The sequence below is a fragment of the Platichthys flesus genome, chromosome 14, assembly GCF_949316205.1.
Source record: "Platichthys flesus chromosome 14, fPlaFle2.1, whole genome shotgun sequence".
NCBI lineage: Eukaryota > Metazoa > Chordata > Actinopteri > Pleuronectiformes > Pleuronectidae > Platichthys > Platichthys flesus.
This window is the reverse complement of record NC_084958.1, coordinates 4,459,497-4,479,495: the sequence shown is the minus strand read 5'-3', so window position 1 is coordinate 4,479,495 and position 19,999 is coordinate 4,459,497. Positions and strand designations below refer to the sequence as shown.

Below are 19,999 nucleotides of genomic sequence, written 5' to 3'. Positions count from 1 at the left end.
AGCGTCTTGGTGTGACGTGTCTTAAAACAGCTGAGGGTTACAGCTGACAGTGGAGCGAGAGAGTGAGAGAGAGAGCTGGGTGAGCGACATTCACTTTTAACGGGAGAGAGAGCGGCGCACCGCGCTGTTAAAGCTCGTCTACAGCAGATAAACACAAACAAGTCAGGCAGGGATCATATAATAAGTATTATTTTTCCTATTAAGTAGTGGCCCATCCAAAATTGAAATCCTGGCGTTACCCATGCCAGTCACTGGCCCGTTCGGAAAAAAAAATCATCTTGTTTAAGTTCCACTTAATTTATGTCCAATAAAGTCCGTGAATGTACACATGTCAGCTGTCTATTACTACATCTTACAGAAACAAACTACACCGATGGCATATAGAAGAGTTTAAACACTCACCGAAGCACCTCAAGCACGCTCCCGATCTTGAATCTGGAATCGATTGCTCCTCCTTGGATCCCCGGATGTTGCAGTTGAATTTTTTGAGGTTGAATTTTTTGAGGTTGAATTTTTTGCGGTTGAATTTTTTGCGGTTGAATTTTTTGAGGTTGAATTTTTTGCGGTTGAATTTTAAACGTTGAAAAACATTCAAATACATAATTTCCATGCATAAATATTCAGTGCTAGAAATTCAATGTCTTTTTTGTTTCAAATCCCGATGACACAGATTTACTTCCATAAAAGTGCATCAAGTCAAGCTTAGCTGCAGTCTTAAAAAGAAAGATGAGAGACGGAGAGCGATGCATTTTTTTACTGGCAAGCTTTATCTCAGCAATACACAACTTTAATATGTGGCCAAAAATAATGAACAATAATTGTCTTGACCATTGAAGTATGCTGGGCATCTCAGCCGTAATACATTATCTGATGAGCCTGAATGAGTTGATAATTGTGTCTGTGGGGGGAGGCTAATGAGTGACTGGTGCCCTAAAACAATTTGCATGCATCAAAACAATAGTAGATAAATAAGTAATCGTCAAGAACCAAGATCTTTTTTCCACTTTAGTTAATCTGTTTTCAGTCGGTCCAGTGATATTCTGCTAAGTGGACTTGGTACAAATACAACGGCTTATCTGTTAAACAGAATGCCTCTAGTAAAATACTTACATCAAGTCCCTGACAGCTTGTCAGACCATGCTGTTTGTTTTAAGTTGCGCTTTGTAATATAAAGACAATTTCATAATATTAAAAAGGTATTTAGGTAGGCACTGAGTTGTTCTATTAATTCACTGCACATTATTTTGGGAATTTGCACCACATCAATACCATATCACCTAACATGGCTCCAATATTAATACTGAACCGTGTTGCCCTATTTCGTACACAGGTCACATGTAAAATCTAATCATGGGATCTGGTTAAAGAGCAGCTTCACGTATGTAAGTCAGTACATGAGCCTGATCATAGATTCTGACCACCATTGCGTGTTCTAGTCTAAAATATTTTAATGTGAGGAGAAGCACCTCCACCCTGTAGGTTTGCATGAAGTGTACATTTGTTCCAGATAATGAAGGGGAAGAGGGTTAGAAGAGGAGAGAGAGCAGGAGTGGAGTTTTCAAAGTGTGCAATCAAAAGTGGAAAGCATCAACCACTGTTGTTTCTGAGTTCAACTGGAAGGCAGTGTTGAGCCCAAAATAAACTCCATAACCCAGTCACTCTCTTTCCCTTTGGTTTTGCTCAGGGGGAACATAAAATTCGGTTAAGTTGAATTGCCTCAAACTAGGGATGGGCATTCGATTAAATTGTCTTAATCGATCGTCGGGAGAATTAATGATCGATTTTCGATTAATCATTAGTATTTTTATATTAAAATTCACTATTTATAGGCTATATTAAAATGCAGTGAAAATAGTCCGGTTGTTGTCATGCCCTTTCTCCCGGAAAGCCTCACCCAGACCCGGGTCTGTCCGCGGAGGATAGCACCGGGCTGCTTCCTCCAGCTGCTAACATCCTTGCTGTGCTGCGTTCAGGGCAACTCGCATATTCCGACCTCCCGACACATAGCGAACATGCAATAGTTTTCATTGATTAAAAAATAATGTCATCAACAAAATTCTTATTGATCAATTAATCAATCAGCGATTAGTTATGCCCATCCCTACCTCAAACTAACTGTCAGATCCAGAAAAGATTGGTCAATATCTGGGTTTCTAACTAATAGAATAGAATTCTGAAAACAAAATCCATCGATAATGATATGCAAGTAGGCATAGGTGTGTGTTAACAATCTATTCATTCCACTTGAGCATCTGACATTTGTTGACACTTAATGTATATGTACCGTCCATGCAGGATAAATACATGCAACCAGACATGAAATTGATGCCCCCAATTTCGTGTCTCCTGAGTTTCAGTTCTTAATTTGGTTCAGTTTAGTTTACTTGTCACTTTACTTTTCCTCGACTCGCTGCTGTCAGTTGGTGTTATTCAGACTCAGCAGCTAAAGGACACACCGATGACTTTCCCAAACTTTTCTAAAGAGTAGAAAGTCCTCCCGTCCGCCCACCTCACACACTTCTAGCGGTTTTTCTATGGGAAAAGCTTCAGTAAAAGTGACATCTATAGAGAGCCAGATGCAGGAGTATAATATTAAGAGGAGAGACAAAGCTGCCACAGAGGTATCGCACACCAGTGGAGAAAGGTGAAAAAACGTCTGAAATGAGGAGAACCATGAAGAAGCGTGCATGCATGTTATTCAACTTGTAGTACTTTAAGTTTCTGTACTTTTTTCCAATTGGGCTCAGCTCTGTTAAAGGACAATTTGAAGCTTCTCTATATTATTTATCACTTACCGCATCCTCTCATCCTGAGAGATACTTGTCTCACTGGTTTGAAGACGAACGGTCGTCACAAACCTTCCAGTTTACCAATTCAAACCAAAACATAATAATGATAGAAGCTGCAAAATTATAATTTCAGCATATGTGACAGAGAACAAACATTATCAAAATAAAACCCTCTCGGATCGCGATGAACCAATTTAGGAAAATCGGATCGAGAAAACATTTTACTATCTGCATTCACCAGTGATGAAGCACAATAATCAGCACAAATGGAAGGGTCTTGACCCGTTTTAGGTAATGAAAGCTTTATTTACTTTCCTTCCAAAGCATCCTTTTTGAGCTGCTGCATTGAATATGTCCAAAAGTGGATGTCCTAAAATGAATCGTTTGGCGGTTTGCCACTGAATCCTGAAGTCGCTGCCTCCATCATCCTCTGTATGATTCTCTAAGCTCTGCTATAGAGACAGAGGGACTCCCACAGATAAATCCTTTAGTCAGTATAAGGAAGGCACATGTAATTTATTCAGAAAAACATTCAATTAATTTAGTTGCACCTTGTTCTCTGAAGTATATAACTCCTTGCAATATTCCCTAAATCTCTCATTTATTGACCATAGCCCCATCCAGATGGGATTTAATGTATTACTCCAGGGAAGGTGCTGGTCAGTGATTTTAATCTTCTCCTGATTACGCTCAGTATGTAATTGTTCACCTCACACCACAATACAGATTACAGCTGCATATGTATCTGCCATATACTTGTTGGTCCTCTTATAGTTTAAATCCTTTGGTAGTCTCATTTTATATTAGCCTTTATTTCTTCATGTTTTGAGGATTTGGTGCCATTAAGAGTCTGTTGAGTTAGCCTTTAGCAGATTATGTATGCAGTCTGACTGGGGTGTAACAAAAACTTTCACTGGTACTGCAGACATTTTTTTATTTGTGCAAGAAAAGTTAAAAATGTAATTTTTTTCTTTTGGTCATTTCTAAATGGATTAATGGACATTTGTTCAGGGTTAATATCGGAGATTATAATAATGTTGTAGGAAATTTCTGTTAAATTACATCACTTTGTGTTTCATGTCTGGGTGAGAAATATATTGCTTAAAGCAAATGCTCCTTCTACAAAATCATTGTCTCAAATTCAACTCTCTGGTGCATCCCTATTTTTCCCACCTCTACCTGACATTTGAATCCCATCCAAATTGGGTTTCAGGATCCATTATTAAATAATCCTATCAGAAAAAGTACTTATTCATTTATTAATTAAATTGAAAATGTAATGCCAGCTCTAGATTGGAAAGTTATAGCTCTAGTTCATATGTTTTAATTGTATACTTCATTTGGCAAGCAGTTTTTCTCTTATATTTGAACATTGTTAATGAATCCCCCAAAAATTGTTTTGTCTAAACTATTGACCTAAATAAATAGATGTGATTCAAATTGGAGTTGTTCCCAAAATTCATTACTCCACAATAAGATAGATTGAAATGCCATAGTGACAGTCCACATTTAAAGCCTTGATTGTTGATAGAGCCTGTACAGAGCGCTGAGATTAATAAAGGTACAGGGACTGAGTGTCTTCTGGACAAACACTTCATACTGGAGATTGGACTCACACTTAGATCAACAGCTACCATAATTCAGACATTCAATTTCCCAGAATCCTATTGCTGTTATATTCAAGCTTTATTTATATTCTCGAGAAATGTCTCTTTGCTTGCTCTTTGCAAGTTTTTCAGGTTCATCTGCTGCATCAATAGGAACAAACGTTTCCAGGGTTACAAGCCTTTTTTCTCAGACTGCTCCATACAAGACTATGATGTGGCTGTAAGGTCGTTCATTGGTTTGGAATCTGCACAGAGACCTGCAGATATCCTTTCATGGATAATTTGCCTTATTGCAACTGTGGGTTCAGTGACTTAACACATGATCCAACCAACCATTTTCTGCTGCTTTAGTGAGTCCCAGTCACAGCTGGCTAAATGAGCAAACCACAACATCAGGCTTCTCCCGAGGGACCCCAGGACATTTATAAGCCCCATGAAATATACACCAACATCCCAGTCTGCAGGTTTTACCCCAGGGTCTAACTATTTGGGACATGCCAAGAGAACCTACAAAACAAGTAGTTAGTGGACATCCCATTCAGGACACATTCTAAGGATGTCATGATATGAAGTTTTATACTATAGAAGGAAAATGTCACACAACCAGCAAAATATAGCTAATAATATAGCTAATGAACTTAATTTGTATTATTGTCATCAATTTTAAACAGTTATTTTTGGCATTAAAAAATAAGCTATGAAAGCTTTTTTATTTAGTTGCCTTGTTGTGGAAGGTTGGTCGGTTCATTTGTGTTTCATCATAAGATGTTTACCTATCTGGAACTTTTATTGTGAAAGGTCATACATGGACATTGTTCTGTTTTGGGAGCGATGTGATGACTAGATGTGGTAAACTAAACGTATCTTGGTTCAGGCAAACATTCTTCGTGTCCTTATTATACTAGGGGGGGTGGGGGGGGGGTGTCAGAAGGTGAGCCGCTCCTTCGGGAGTGGTCAGAAACAGAAAGTAAACAAGGATTTCTCCTCTCGCTGTGAACTCCTGTTTTTTGGCCCGTTACCTCTTGCAAACACACAAACAAGCAAATTGCACACACACACAAAACGTTTGACTCATGAGAGAAGTTTTAATCGCAAGCCGCACACACACACACATTACGTGACTCGCGAGAGGCAGGACTCCATAGTTAGATATCGTAGTTTTTACAATTCTCTATGAAACCGCATTATCTTAAATTCTCTGAGGGTATAGGGCCTATACCCTCAGAGGATAAGCGGTATAGATAATCGATGGATGCATATTCAAATACTTATACCTATATTTCCAGAAACTACTCACCTCATTAATGCTATTTTTTTGTGCATAAGATTAGTGCATAGTTTTTCACTCTCGTATGCAGTAATGCTCTCATAACATTCAAATAATAATAAAATATCAAAAGACTATAGGTCCTCAGATAAACTTGTTTACTTGTCCATGATCAGTACAGCTATCCGACTGACAGGCAGGTAAACAGACCCCTCTTTAAAAACAGCCAAAACCCAGAGATTTTGCACACCCGCCCACACAATCACACATTAACCAGCACACATAGACAACAAACACACATCTCCTCCCACTTGGCGAGGCGCATCCTTTGCCTGCTTTTGCTAAATGAGGATATCAGGTATGCATGCCACCTGCCGCGCCGTGTTCTGCCAGATCAACTCATCACCCAGGAGGAAGAGACACTGAGTGGGATGTACTTGACCTGTGTCCATGTACGCCTCTGGGCTCTGTGTCGCTGTAGCGCCGAGTAGGAGGTGGGAGCAAAATACATTCTCTTTATCTCCAGCAATGGAGTGGAGGGCCCTCAGTCTCACGTCTACTTTAGTCCACAGTTTTCTCTCAGACAAATAAAGACCTTCTGTAACATCTTTGTGAAATCTGCTCGGTTGGAAACGAGAGGGGAACTGGCTCAGTGTGATGCAGAGGAAGGAAAAGTATTTATACCGCAGCACTGTGGTCGCTAAGAGCCAGAATCAGCAGGGACACCGCACAGAGACACTTTGCTCCGCCATAATTTCTTTTGCAGTTATTCAAATGACCATAAAGGAATAGCTGTGCAATGAATGTGGTGATTTTGGGGACTTTGGAAGTCTGGGGCCTGAATGGTTATCTTGCTTTACCCAGTAAGCTTTGTTTTTGTTGTGTATTGGGGCCCAGTCATATCCAGTTTTCAAATCCACTTACAGCCCAGATAAGTGCAAAAAAGAAATACGTAAAATCAACAGAATAATTGTAAAGCTGAAATATAAAAAGTCTTGTATCCCTTTAATCAGTTGTGGTTTTGAATTATGAATAATTTACTCATTATTTAAAAATAATGAAATATTTTGATATAAAAAATGTAATTATTCCTTCGGTTTATTTTAACACATTTTATATTTTATTTTATTTTAGTGTATGATATAATTTGGTCAGCAGCTAATTAATAATAAGATGGTCATGTTGTGGTCAGGGGCTGGACCCTTTCCTTGGTCTTTCTTTGAGATTTCATACAGGTACTGAAATTCTGTCTGTGGCAGATTACACACATCGCACATCTTTGCAAAGAAGCTAATTTAAAACGTGCTCCCTTTTAAATGCCCTGAACATTTAGTCTGAGCCGACCTTAACAGACAAAATTTGTTTGGAGCGAAAATTTATCTCAGTGTAAAACAAGGAACACTTCTGTGCCTGAAATGTGATCAAGGGTTAGTTGGATGAAAGGAGGGAAGGAGAGAAATTAATGAATTGACAGTGAACAAATAGCAGAGAGTAGAAAGATTCTGCGTTGCAAAACTGTGCAAACCAAAAGGGGAAAATGCCCATTTTATTTCCAAAAAACCTTGAGCCAATCTAAGCCACACTCTGGTGTTGCCAAGCTACTTCGGTGGTACACTCACAGAAATATTTAACCCTAACTTTTAAGATTTATGTAATTTAATTAATAACAAAGTTCCATTTGATTATTTTTTATATTTTGAACATAAACCTACCACATAAACTTTACATGATCCATATGCATCAGTGTAATAAAGCCTATTCATTTGAAATGCATATTCCTCAGGTTTATGTATTCAGTATTAATATAATTTATTGAATTTAAATGCATATTATTCAGGTTATACATTTAGAATACATTAAGTATATTTGTTTGAATTACATAGTAATTAGGTTACCTATTCAAGATGAATAAAGTGTATGTGTTTAAGATACATAACAATTAAGCTTAAATTCAATCAAAATGCATTAGATTTATGTATTTTTATGATTAATATCCATTAATATTTTTCTATTAGGTTACCTATTCAAGATGATTAATGTGTATGTTTTTGAAATACATAACAATTAAGCTTAAATTTAATCATAATGCATTATTTTTATGATTCATATTCAATGGATTTTTTCTATTAGGTTACCTATTCAAGATGATTGTGTATTTGTTTGAAATTCAACAATATCTCAATGATGCATACAATCAGACCACCTTGTTGATTCAACTAATTTATTAACGCTTCTCTTCACACAGACACTGTACTCAGCAGGTAGTGTAGCTCTTCAACCAAGTAATCTACTGCTATAGATGGAACATGAAACATGTTTTGTAATTGCAATAGAACAGAGGCAAGTTAGTATCTGCTCCAACAATGGCAGTAAAGGACCTGCTCTTTTTTCTAGATCTAGAACAAACAAACAAACTACAGGCTCAACAACATTCCTTACATCTGTATCTGCTGGAACGATCGCAGTAATGGGATATGAAAGGACAGAACAAACTCTTCAGGCTCAACAACATTAAACATATAGTAGTAGAACATAGGTCTCTTCCTGTACTTCCTCCTCCCATCACCACCCCACCCCAAAAAAAGAGTCACCTGAGCAATTTGAGTTTCAGTGCTCGTACTTTGGCTGAAGGCTTGGACGATTCCAGGTCCATCAGGATCTTCTGGTAAGCTTTGAATGTATACTTCAAGTTTTTTGGATAGCTCAAATTAAGAGCATAGACCAACCCATAAAGCATTACGCATGCATGGTTGATACTTTGGAGGTTGTTGAGAACTTGGACCCCTTCCAGGACCATACCGACATCTGCAAAGAGTCCACCAGGACCATCATGATCATCACCCTCAGCTTGAACGGTGTAGATTGCCATGGTTGTCCCTGCGACATCTGCCTCGGCCTCACTGCATTCGATGTCCTGAAAGATGGAGAGAACAGAGAACAATGAGCTGTGTCACCCTCACCTTTGACCACCAAATTCTAAGCAGCTCATCATTGAGGCCAAGTGCGTGTTAATTTGAAAAAATTCTCTGAAGGCACTGTAGATATAGCGTTCATGAGAATGCGATGGAGTTCAAGGTTACAATGACCTCAAGATCTTTGACTCCCTAAAAGCCTGGAAAACAAAACAAAAAGTCAAGTTATGTATAAATGGAGTTGTACATTCAATGATCATCAACTATTTAAATATGATTAAAAAAAAAGTGGTGTTTGAGCATTGTTGATCACAATGAGGGTTGTGTCAAAGAATCTAGATGCCATTCCTTACCGTGTTTGTGGTAACTGTGCCGTAAAGAATGGCATGTCGTGTCTCATTGCTTAAAATTAATACTCTTATGGTAATCCTTTAATTTAGTGAATATTTAATGGTGCACATGAAACATAAGAGACCAACTTACATGTTCATAGGTTCGTCCTACTCTGAGGCTAAGGTTTTGTGCTTCCTTAAGACGCAAGGATTTCCGGGAAGACAGAAGAGACTGCACTTTATCCAACGAAGCATTTGACCTGCCACAATAAAAATGGAGTCAACAAAACATCCCTTAAAAATATAAAAAAATCTGTGAGGTTTATGAAAATATTCAAAGTAACCAATACCCAAAAGAGCCAAAGTAGGGTGAAAGGACAGTAGGAAAGAGGCAAACCTACTGCTCCCTCACTCCTACCCTCCACCATCTCTCCTAATCTCCTCTCATAGGGTAAGGTTTACTCCTCCCTCCTATCCAACCCTCTCTCAAGCCGTCCTCCCTCTCCCCTAACCTCCTTCTGTTTCCTGTTAGCAAATAGAAGGAACTAATCTCTTCCTATCCTGACCTTCTCTTCCCTAACCCATCAACCCTTGCAAATGCCCCATTCTACTAAATAGAATCAGCCCCAACAGCCAAAACTACTACTACACTGTTTTATGACTTACCTCTTCACATCCGGCTTTGGCTTTATAGTCTGCCTCAGATCCTCAGCTGCCTTTTGACAGAAAAAACAATAATTATCCCATTATTTCTCTCCACAGATATCAGCCCTAAATACAATACAAGGTATGGTAAAGGATGAAGACAGGAATTGCATTATCTTTGTAAACCTCATTGTTGAAAAAATTGAGAAGTAACAATTTCGCCCTACTTTTACACCTTTTTAAAATCCCATGCTTTATGTATGTGTGAAGTTACACTGTGATAGGAGGTAACACACAATAAAGCTATATATGTGAAGTGTGTGGGAGACAGAGAGAGAGAGAGACAGACCGAGAGGGAGAAGACCTAGGGGAAGAGAGAAAAGGAAGGACGGAGAGACAGACCGGCCCTTGACTTGTACACATTTTTTAATTTTGGCCCATGGCGTATGAGGTTGACACCCCTGGGTTAGACCAAAAAAATACTTACATTCTCCATCTTTGCCATCATGGCTCCGATTTTTTCCCCTGTAGCTCCCCCTTTAGTGTTGAAAACCCTGATCAGGTCGCCGGTCAGGCGGTCCAGTTCCCTCAAAAATGTTAAGGTCAGTGGTACAGTTGTCAGCCGCATAAACTCCAAGTTGATCTGTAAAAGACAACAGAGACAGGACACAGACTTAAACAGGGGCAGCTGTTGCTCAGTTGGTAAAGGGGTCAATCATAGACCGAAGGTCAGAGGTTCAAATCCCGGCTCTGACTGTCCACATGTCAAAGGGTCCTGGAGCAAAGCTAGAGCACTGCACAGCAGCTGGCTGCCGCCATTGAATTGTTAACTGGGTGAATGAGAGAAAGCCATTGTAAAGCACTTAGGTTTGGGTTGGGCTCGACGCTAAGCTTTTTTCCAATTACCAATTACCACATGTGTGACAATGTGTGACATTGAATACACAAGTTACTAAACTTCAGATTCACACTTGCCTCAATGACGTCAAAGAGTGCTGGCCATTTATTGAAAAACTCTGGAATCTTTGGCTCCTGGAGAACCTCCTGTCTCCTGAGGGAGAATGTACGCTGCATCTTTTCCTTGATGAGGGCCTCATCCCTTTTCTTCTTTTTTACCTGAAATGGAATGAAACGTCATTGTCATTATACAGTAAAGATACTTGTATAACGAGATATGATAAACTCTCAGCAATGGTACACAATACAATTGGAAACAGAAGTATTAACAATATGAATAGGGAGTAAGAATATTTTCCAAACTGAGCGTAATAGATAAAGAAAAATGAACTGTGCAAAGTAACCACAAAACAGCTTAAGTGTCCAGTGCTGTGCAAAATGAACTGTTGGGCTGCTTGAGCTGAGCTGGACAGGAAGTATAGTGCAAAAAACATGACGGGTTAAAAGCTCTTATACTGGCCATGCCGTGAACATGGTGTAATCATGGATAGGTAAGATATGTATTGCACATTATACCTCCATCAGTAGAGCCACCCTTTCCATCTCCAAACTGTGTATTGTTTCACCACTAGGGATGTTCGGACTTGGTTAGAAGCTTGGTTAGAACATCCTCAGTTAATAGTTCACTTCTCTTTGTGGCAGATGAGGCTGACATGGGTATTTGCTTTATTTTATCACAAACCTGTTGTTGTTGTTTTCCGTCAAAAGTGTTTCGGCAACTGCACTCATGCATTCTTTGATAACCCCTCCATCAGTAAATGGCTTTTTGTGTTGACCCAAAATCCAAGCAACTCTGAGGGAACACTCATGAGCACGTTGTTGGGCAGTGAATGAGTGGCTCAGGATCCTGGTGGACTGGACATATTGGGCTCTGAGACCACTTATTTTCTGTGATCTCACTTTAGATTTAGGTGGGTATGTTTGTTCAAAACCTTTATGTTTTGTCTCATAATGGCGTTTCACATTGGCACTTTTAATAAGTGCCACAGTCTCTGAACATATGAGACACACTGGTTTAGTGCTCCCAGTGGGAAGAATGAACAGAAATGAGTCTGTCCATTCCGGATTGAATGCTCTATTTTCGCTGTCCACTTTTCTTTTTTTGGAGAGCGACATGTGTATCTTATGTTTTCTCCGGCTCACTCCTGTTTTTCTCCTTCTTTCCGGCTCACTCCTGTTTTTTTTTCTTTTCTCCGTCTCACTCCTGCTTCTTTCCTTTTCTCCCTCTCACTCCTGCTTCTCTCCTTCTCTCCGTCTCACTCCTGCTTCTTTACTTTTCTCCGTCTCACTCCTGCTTCTTCACTTTTCTCCGTCTCACTCCTGTGTCTTTCCTTTTCTCCGTCTCACTCCTGTGTCTCTCCTTCTCTCCTTCTCACTCCTGCTTCTTTACTTTTCTCCGTCTCACTCCTGCTTCTTTCCTTCTCTCCGACTCACTCCTTTGTTTCTCTCTACCTGTACCGCTATCTTTCCTTTTCTTTCTACCGTATTTTCGTGTCTTACTTGCCTCTAACTCTGTCATCTGTCGGCAGCGTCGCAATGTTTACCGCCGTGAATGCACAGACTTGATTGGCTGAGTAGTATCACATGGGATGGCTTTACTCGCATGCAATTGGTCAATGCGCTTCCTCATCCGCTAAACCACTACCGTAATAACTACAAAAGCTGCGCCTGTTAGAAAAAACGGAAGCTCCGCTAAACCACTACCGTAATGACTACAAAAGCTGGCTGTAGGTCCGGGTCCGTATGGGACGGCTTCTGGGTCCGGACCCGGACCGCGGTCCGCCAGTTAGTGACCCCTGGTTTAGAGGGTTCTAGACCAGACCGGGTTGCTTCTGGTGTGAACGACATAATCGGTTAATATGTGCCCCGAAAGGAAAATGGCGGCGCTTCGCGGCTATTCGCTTCCACGTCCGGTGTGTCCCTGCCATTCAGATACCCAAAAAGTTTTGAATGAAATATATTTCAATTCGCCAATCATTGATCATTTTTCCTACTCCACATCGTGGATGAATAATACATCCATGCTCCGCATACAGCACGAAGTTTAGTGAATTGCTAGCTACGTTAGCTAGCGAGTGCCAGCACATGAGGTAAATTAGTAGGCCTCAAGATAAAACTGCTTACAGTCATCACGAATTCCGCAGATTTGATCATTAGTGAATTGATATTAATGTAATACGGTAAAAACTGCACGAATAATACACAGATTGATGTAAGAATACAAAGGATGACTCGGATTACTCACCATTACACCTGAGCTGGGAAGATGGCGTCCAGTGGAAAACGAGGGTGTCATTTCCTGTTCCGCTTCACTTACCGGTAGCCTTAATTGTATGCGCACCAATCCCATACATTTTAAGTAAAAGAATCGTGTTTGTTTCACAGCTTTGATTATTTAAACCATTTTATTATGTATTAAGTAATTACATTTAATATATTTTAGAATTGACAGAATTACACAGATTATAATTAATTTCAATACATACATTTAAAAAATATTTAATTTAAATAAAATCTAATAGATGTATATGCATAAATATAAACTCTACCATGATTCATTTCTGTGAGTGTATAAGATGCCGAACAAATAAGTACACAGTCTTGTTCAATTAGTTAGATTTGTCTTTAAGAACTATAAACCTTGGGATTTTCTTCCATCGTCAATCCAGAAACATCAATGAGATGCAACAGTTTCCTCTTTCATTATAAAACCAGAGATTGTCTGTGACCACATCTGTTTCTTAAACAATATCCCAAATCACTAATCCTCCTTCGATCTTCCCTTCATCGCTCTCTAATCTTTAAGTCCATCTTTGGGGGACGATATTCGAGAGATGTTCGAGATGCGTATCTTCCATAGAGTCGTGAAGGTAACTTCAGATCTTTTGATTATAGATTCGATCTCAGTGCAAGACTGAGTGTGAAGATGCAATTAGGAACAAGGCTGTTTTAATGACGGCAAATTCACACAGGCTGCTTTATTTGTAGAATAGAGTGATTTCGCTGGAGAATTGCTTTGCCGGAGGCCACATCCATCACCTAGTGCAATTGTCCTATCTTGAACACTCATTCCGAATAATGAACTATTTGTTGTAACCTTTTTGTTTCTTTAGTCCTCTGTGTTCTATGTTCAGTCTTAATTTGTCCTAGAAAATGTTGTCTCCCCCTTTGACCTTTGTCTCCTTATACACTTGACATTTCACTCTCATCATCTGACCCCACAATCTGCAGTATTTAAGCAGATATAAAGCAAAGCTTCAACCACAGCATAATACGCAGGGCATTCTTAATGCATCATACTTTCCATGACATGTATCTCAGCAGCGACATTATCCAGGTCAGATGTTTGTGCCACAATTAATATATTTGATTGAACCGTGAAAGTCAAAATTCCAGGGGTATTCTCTACAGTTTAGAGTAAAACCCAGTGTTTTTGTTACTTACTGAACTCAGGAGAAAATTTTTCCTCAGGAACTATTTGTGAGAAAGCAATTGTCCAAGTGAGAGCCTCAGCACATTCTCCGTAGTTTATTTGGCCAGGCCCCTGGTCAGAACTCTGAATAAGCCTATGTGAGAACACAGCAGGAGATTATCAAGAGGATCCACAGTCACAGAGTGGGTGTGTTGAAGATGCTGCCAACAGCGACTGATTCACAACTACAAAAAGAATACAAATATCTCTGGAGGAAAAAGTGGTGCCATACCCCTCGATAAAACAGACAAGGACGTCAAGAGAGCTTTTGATAAAGGCTGACACTGGTGTCAATTTGCTGGAACGATGAAAGTGATCTTCGTAAGGGAATATATATATATATTACCTCCTGCCTCTGCATGCCGTGCAACCCCTTAATTTAGCACATCGGCCATTATTGTGTGGTGAACATGTCAGATTGTGTTGTTCATATGTGAAAGTGCATGTCTAAAAAAGGATATTAGTTTTTAAATTCCCATTGATAAATATGTAGGTTCTGTCATCTTTGAAAGATTTAATAAAATGAAGTAGAATTTAATAAGATATCAAGTAGCTGCTGTGTCTGTTTTCTGTTCTGCTTCCAGAACATTTTCTTTAAAGGACGAACATCCTATCGTGTGATTTGAGACATGGAAGGAATTTGACTTCATTTCGATCCATTCTGAATTTCTTTGAGTAGTAGTGGAGATAAATGATGTTGTAATGTGAAGGCATGATGATAGAACAGGGATGATGTTGGTTGAGAGGTTTACCCTTTTTCTAAAATATGTCTACTGGTTAACAGAAGTTTCTTTTTTCTTTCTGAAAATCTTGAGTTTGGAATTGAAACAGTAGTGTAGACTCCTAACTTCCTGTTTATTTTTTTTTTTTACCTTTGAATGACTTCACTTGTGACACTCAGTGATTGTCAGCCCCGCCCACATGTGTTTCACCTGTGTTCAATTATCTCTACCTCCCGGGTGCATTTTGTCTGTGTGCTCCAGAGTCGTCTTCATAAATTTGTTCCCTGCTGTTTCCTCATGTGTCGGTTTATTTATTTGTTGAAGTTCCTTTGTTTTGTTTTGTTGAGTTTGAGTTTTACTTCTCCAAAGTTTATTTTGTGCCGGCTTGTCTGCTGACCACCAACAGAGACTCTAAGCCTGTCGATTTTGTCTGACGTCTGCTCTCTGAGTAGTGTGAGCTACACATGTTGACAGCAGATTTGTTTGTGTGAAGATTTGGAAAAGTGGTTGAACGAGGCTACTCCTTCCAAGTGGATCTATGGCATCAGCAGGTTCTATCGGTGTCTAAAAATGACATCAGTTGATGTTGGGATGAAAAAGCCTTCTCGTGGTTGTGTAAGATGTGACTCTGTGACCTTATGACAAATTTGTGTAGGAAGGACATTATTCCATTAATTTCACAATCTGGTTATCATACAATGATGTTGAACCTCAACCATCTGATTTGGTTTTAATGGATTTGGCCATAAGCAACAGACAGCTGTACAGCATGGATGATTGTCATTAAGACTTAACTGATGCTGTCAAAGTGATTGTAATCTTTATATGGGAACATTGACAAAATATGATCCCCTGTAACTGCAGCCTCCCTCAGCTCTACAGAGCTTTACAGAAAGTTTTCAGCGCACGTTTTAACTGTGCAGCCCATAATCGTACATCTTTTTCCAATGTCACTTTCATAATGGTGATTTTGGATGTCAGAGAAACTCCTAAACCTACTGTACACTAACTTAAAGAGGAAACATTAGTGAGTAAGAATAGCCGGTGAACCAAGTGAAACTTTCAGCATTGAAGCATTCCAGATATATTTCTCTCAGGATTTGGAGCTAAAGGAGAGTAAATGCTGGACTCAAATTAAAGTACACTATATCATTGTAAAAGGTGACTATACATAAATTGTGTTCCCAGATTATTTCCCTCTATGGTCAATTCAAACAACATAAAATATGGTGTTACACTTGCTGTCTTCTATATTTGTGAACAGACAAAATAATGTATCATGCAGTACAAAATCCATGTAGGATTCTTCAGGGAGAAGCGATGTTTTTGTCCTGCTAAACAACTGATGCATCCACCACTCAAGTTTATTTCTCATACACATTTAAAGCACTTGTCGTCTCTACTACAGCACATAACCGCTAAAAGGCTTTCGACTCAATACAACTTTCCCCCTCTGACACCTGCACTTTTTCTCTCACATTTCTCTTCTCTCTCGGTTCTTTTCACCATCGTCCATTAGACAGCTGGCTCACTTCAGGCAGCTGTGGGTGAGGGAATGCAGTCAGAGGGCATCAGTGGGCATTCTCTACTAATGTGGCATTGTAAAAAAAAAAGTGTAGACACTGTGTAGCTGGATGTTCAATAAGTATGTCCTTCCTCTGTTTCCCAGGTAACTGAGACAAGGACGGGTCCCCTCGGCTGCAGTAACTACGACAGCTTGGATTCAGTTAGCTCTGTGTTGGTACATAGCCCAGAAAACAAGATCCACCTAAAGGGTAAGGTTGGATAACACACACACACACACACACACACACACACACACACACACACACACACACACACACACACACACACACACATACACAGCCAGTCACGTATATATCCATCTTAAATGAATGCAGACCCACACTCACAAACACACAAGTCACAGCCTCGAAGAAAATGTCCACTGAGGGTTTTTCACTCCCATACACACACACAAACACACTTAGACACTACCACCATCTCCATCCACCACACAACCACACACACAAGCCGCTCACCTTCTGGGTATAGAAGCTGGGTAGGATGACCCTTTATTTTACGCTGCAGTAGTTTATATGTCTGTTCTGCCTGACTGGCCCTCGCTCTCCTTGGTAATCTGTTATCTTACCAGGCTGTAGATGGACCGTGTCTCCCCAACCAAACCCCTCCTACCACACCCGGAACACTCAGTGCACAAGGAAAGCTCAAATGGTAAAACTTGGAAAAGCCTTGTTGCTCGATACAACTTGCAGTATATCGGTGGAATAAGAGGGGAGGGGACGGACTATGAACATGAATCTACATAATCACTCTTGTCAATTTTGACTTTGTCACAAACATGCCACTTTTACAAAATAAGAAAATTATCTCCATGCTAATGTCTAAGTCGTCTGGTGGAGGCAGAGTGGGGTGACATCGTTTTGAGGCTTATTCTTCGTTTGAATGCAGTCAGAAATGAAACAAGTTAAATGAGCCACTTAAGGAGACTAAGAATGCTGGAGGCGAAACATTTTCAAGATGACAGTATTTCTCCTTGGATGAAGACGTAACCATGTTTTGTCTGTGTAAAGGCTAAAGTAGCTCTAGCTGCTTTCAGACATGCAGGATGTGTTGTTGTTCTGAATGTGTCTAAGCAGGCAAACACCCCCCCACGTCATGCACGTATGAAATGAAATCTCAGGAGAAAGTCCGGACCTGATTCTGTGGAGATCCTCTGCAGGCTTCAGAAATGATCTGTGATGAGTTTTAAGTAAATAGTTGCTGATGTAGTCCTGCAGGGACAACCTAATCTGCATACACACGGCATAATAAAGTTACTCAAATTGTATTAGATGGAGTCATTCAAATGCAGCATTCTTTTACTCACACTTGAGTCGAATTGTAGAGGAAAAAGTTTCTTCTACATTATTTACACATTTGTACACACACATTGTAATCACACTTCGGTCACAGCCAGACTGACTCTGTTTCGTTAGGTCACTGGCTGAAAGAGAAACTACAATGGGAGATTTCCGACAAAGCGGAAGATGGGCTTTCTCGGTTAAAGATGTAGGGGTATTGGAGGAGTATAAAGCTTTTGTAATATCACTTTTGCCTCTCTGAGGGCCGTGGGGTATGTTGGTCCTAAAAATTACCAAGTGAGGTGTGTTCAGGCACATTGTTAGCACAGTGCTATCTTTAGACAATGGAAGTGAATGCATGTTTAACCAACAACCTTTTTATCCACTGTAAAACTGACAAAAAGGGATTTGGAAACACCCAAATAACTCTGGGTTGATTTGTCTTTTTCTTTGGATACTGCTCGTTCAGCGAGGTGGCAGATAGTCTAATAAAACAATCTTAAGTGCTAAATTAAGGACAAGAATATAAAATTACTATTATTCTACCAATCTACCTGGCTCTGTTGTTATACGAGGAATAGTCACCAGCTCTGTTTTCTTGTCAACAGAGGTTCGTCCTTGAGACTGTACCTAATGCAGAGAGTGAAGAGACACTACTTCACAGTGGGCACTTCAGAGTTCTCCAAATCTGAAGTATAATTTGCTTTCTATTGTTAGGCCAAAGGCAATAGTGTTGTTAGGATGCAGTGTGTGTGCCCTGTGCTTCTGAGGTGATGAGTATTATCAGCATTTGGCTGCAGTTCGGCATCCATGAGAGAAAACAAATACCTTGGTTGCACAAGTGTATTATGTTTTAATGTATTCTTGTTCAGTATAAATACTGTACATTCAAAAACACTGAATCAGGAGCAAATGTATTTATTGTTACTTAATACAAGTTGTCACGTGTGGAGAAAAACCCATAGAGAAACACAACCACCTCTTTAGTGTATTGTCTTTCAGCTCCTGGTTTAGTTTTCTTATGAACAGAAATTGTATTGTTTTGTTCTGATCTCTCATCAACCTTAGTCAACCAGTTCACGCTTTCTGCCCAACTTAAGACTAACAGGCGTTGGGTCACAAGCAAGAGAATTTTAACTGTTTTAAGCCCTGATTCTCTTTTATTTCCTCTGTGTTGCTTGTTGGGGTGCTCGATCCTTGGATTGACCAGATTCTGTCAATTCTCAATAACAACTCGCAAATTACTCGTTTCCAGGTGGAAACGAGCAATTTGCGAGGTGAATGCAACCTTTTTATGCGGTGCTATGCAGTTTTATTTAGCAGCATAACTGGCAACTCTAAAATAGCAACTCAAGGCCAAATCTGTCTTTAGAAGTTTCTTCTATATGCATGATTCCTAATGTGGGCAATTTGGTGGTGAACCTGGTGGAGCATTTCACTATTTGCTAATGTATTTGCTGTACCTACTTAACATGAATGTGTTTTCAACTTGATCAACTGGCCCAATTGCCGGTCCCTGCAAAAACAAATGTGATTAATGTTGCTTTAAAGTTCAGAAAAAAACGAATTACTTAGAGATTACCAAGAGTTAAATTATCAAAGCTCAGCTAATGAGCTTCATGGGGACTGCGAGTTACCGAACCAAACAGATTTTAGACACAAATACAATACGTATTCTGATCAGAAATCTGATCAGATTTTAGAAAAAAATATTTAACCAGACCAATTTGTCAAAACTGACAGTCAAGGGAGAGGGGCAAAAAAAAAAGGCACAATTACTGACATCTCTCAAGGTGAATAATAAGTGTGTGTGAAAGATAGATCTTAGAATGTAGGACTAGAAAATCCCTTATACATTTGAAGGTCTTCTGTACAAGTTAGGTTATCAGGTGTTAGCGGCACCATGCATGCATTCATTCATTCAGTTATATGTTCAGTTAATTAGAGTCTGTTGGTCCAAAAAAATGTTATTCCAAGGAGGGAAAAAAAAGAAGGTTACGGTTAGTTCTCTCATACCGCTCGCAGGGCAAGGAGGCTCGTAGGGAAAGGTTGGTTCTGAAAAAGTCCATACAGGGATAGCTCGCCATCAATTGTCGGTAGCTTCACTCTTCGCATTGCTTCGCACTTCGCACTTCGCACTGCTCAGCCATTAAAGAGGAAGTGCACCTCTCGACCCGGATATTTATCATGCCGAAACCGGAAGTAGTAGTTGCACTTCCGGTTCGGAAAATATATATATATATTTTTTTATTATTTTAAAGTCATGAGACCTGGGTTACAAATGGTAATGGAGAAGTGCAACCACAGCAATGTCCAAGGGTATACTCTTCTAATTCCATCCAATTAGCTTGATGGGTTTCCATTTAACTGGAATTTCAGAGCTTTTCCTGGGATCCCAATCAACACAAATTAGGTCGTGCAAGTTGTTGTTT

The 19,999-nt window shown here is 39.6% G+C and overlaps 2 protein-coding genes across 3 annotated transcripts in view; one reads left to right on the top strand and one right to left on the bottom strand.

Annotated features, from left to right (window-relative positions):
- brinp2 (bone morphogenetic protein/retinoic acid inducible neural-specific 2) overlaps positions 1 to 19,999 on the top strand; it is a 210,102-nt gene that overhangs the window by 126,053 nt on the left and 64,050 nt on the right. Inside the window, exon 5 of the mRNA XM_062405324.1 lies at positions 16,373 to 16,478. Within this exon, the coding sequence (XP_062261308.1) occupies positions 16,373 to 16,478 (106 nt within the window). The remainder of the gene's footprint in view (positions 1 to 16,372; positions 16,479 to 19,999) is intronic.
- LOC133968923 (uncharacterized) lies at positions 7,868 to 12,200 on the bottom strand. Of its 2 annotated transcripts, none has more exons than XM_062405181.1 (6): positions 12,014 to 12,200; positions 10,528 to 10,668; positions 10,040 to 10,195; positions 9,574 to 9,623; positions 9,059 to 9,167; positions 7,868 to 8,577 (listed from the first exon to the last, which is right to left on the bottom strand). In XM_062405181.1, exons 1-6 carry the CDS (start codon positions 12,026 to 12,028, stop codon positions 8,251 to 8,253), a joined length of 798 nt encoding a protein of 265 aa, XP_062261165.1. In that variant the 5' UTR covers positions 12,029 to 12,200; the 3' UTR covers positions 7,868 to 8,250. The 2 variants fall into 2 exon arrangements, with proteins under 2 accessions (XP_062261165.1, XP_062261164.1); XM_062405180.1 differs by having other exon boundaries at positions 11,192 to 12,198.

Bases quoted from the DNA above. Each gene is read 5' to 3' on its own strand.
- LOC133968923 (XM_062405180.1), bottom strand. From the start codon at position 11,242: ATGCATGAGTGCAGTTGCCGAAACACTTTTGACGGAAAACAACAACAA. The intron at 10,669-11,191 runs GTTTGTGATAAA...ATTCCATTTCAG, and splicing joins ACGGAAAACAACAACAACAG to GTAAAAAAGAAGAAAAGGGA. The intron at 9,624-10,039 runs GTAAGTATTTTT...TTCTGTCAAAAG, and splicing joins TGATGGCAAAGATGGAGAAT to GCAGCTGAGGATCTGAGGCA.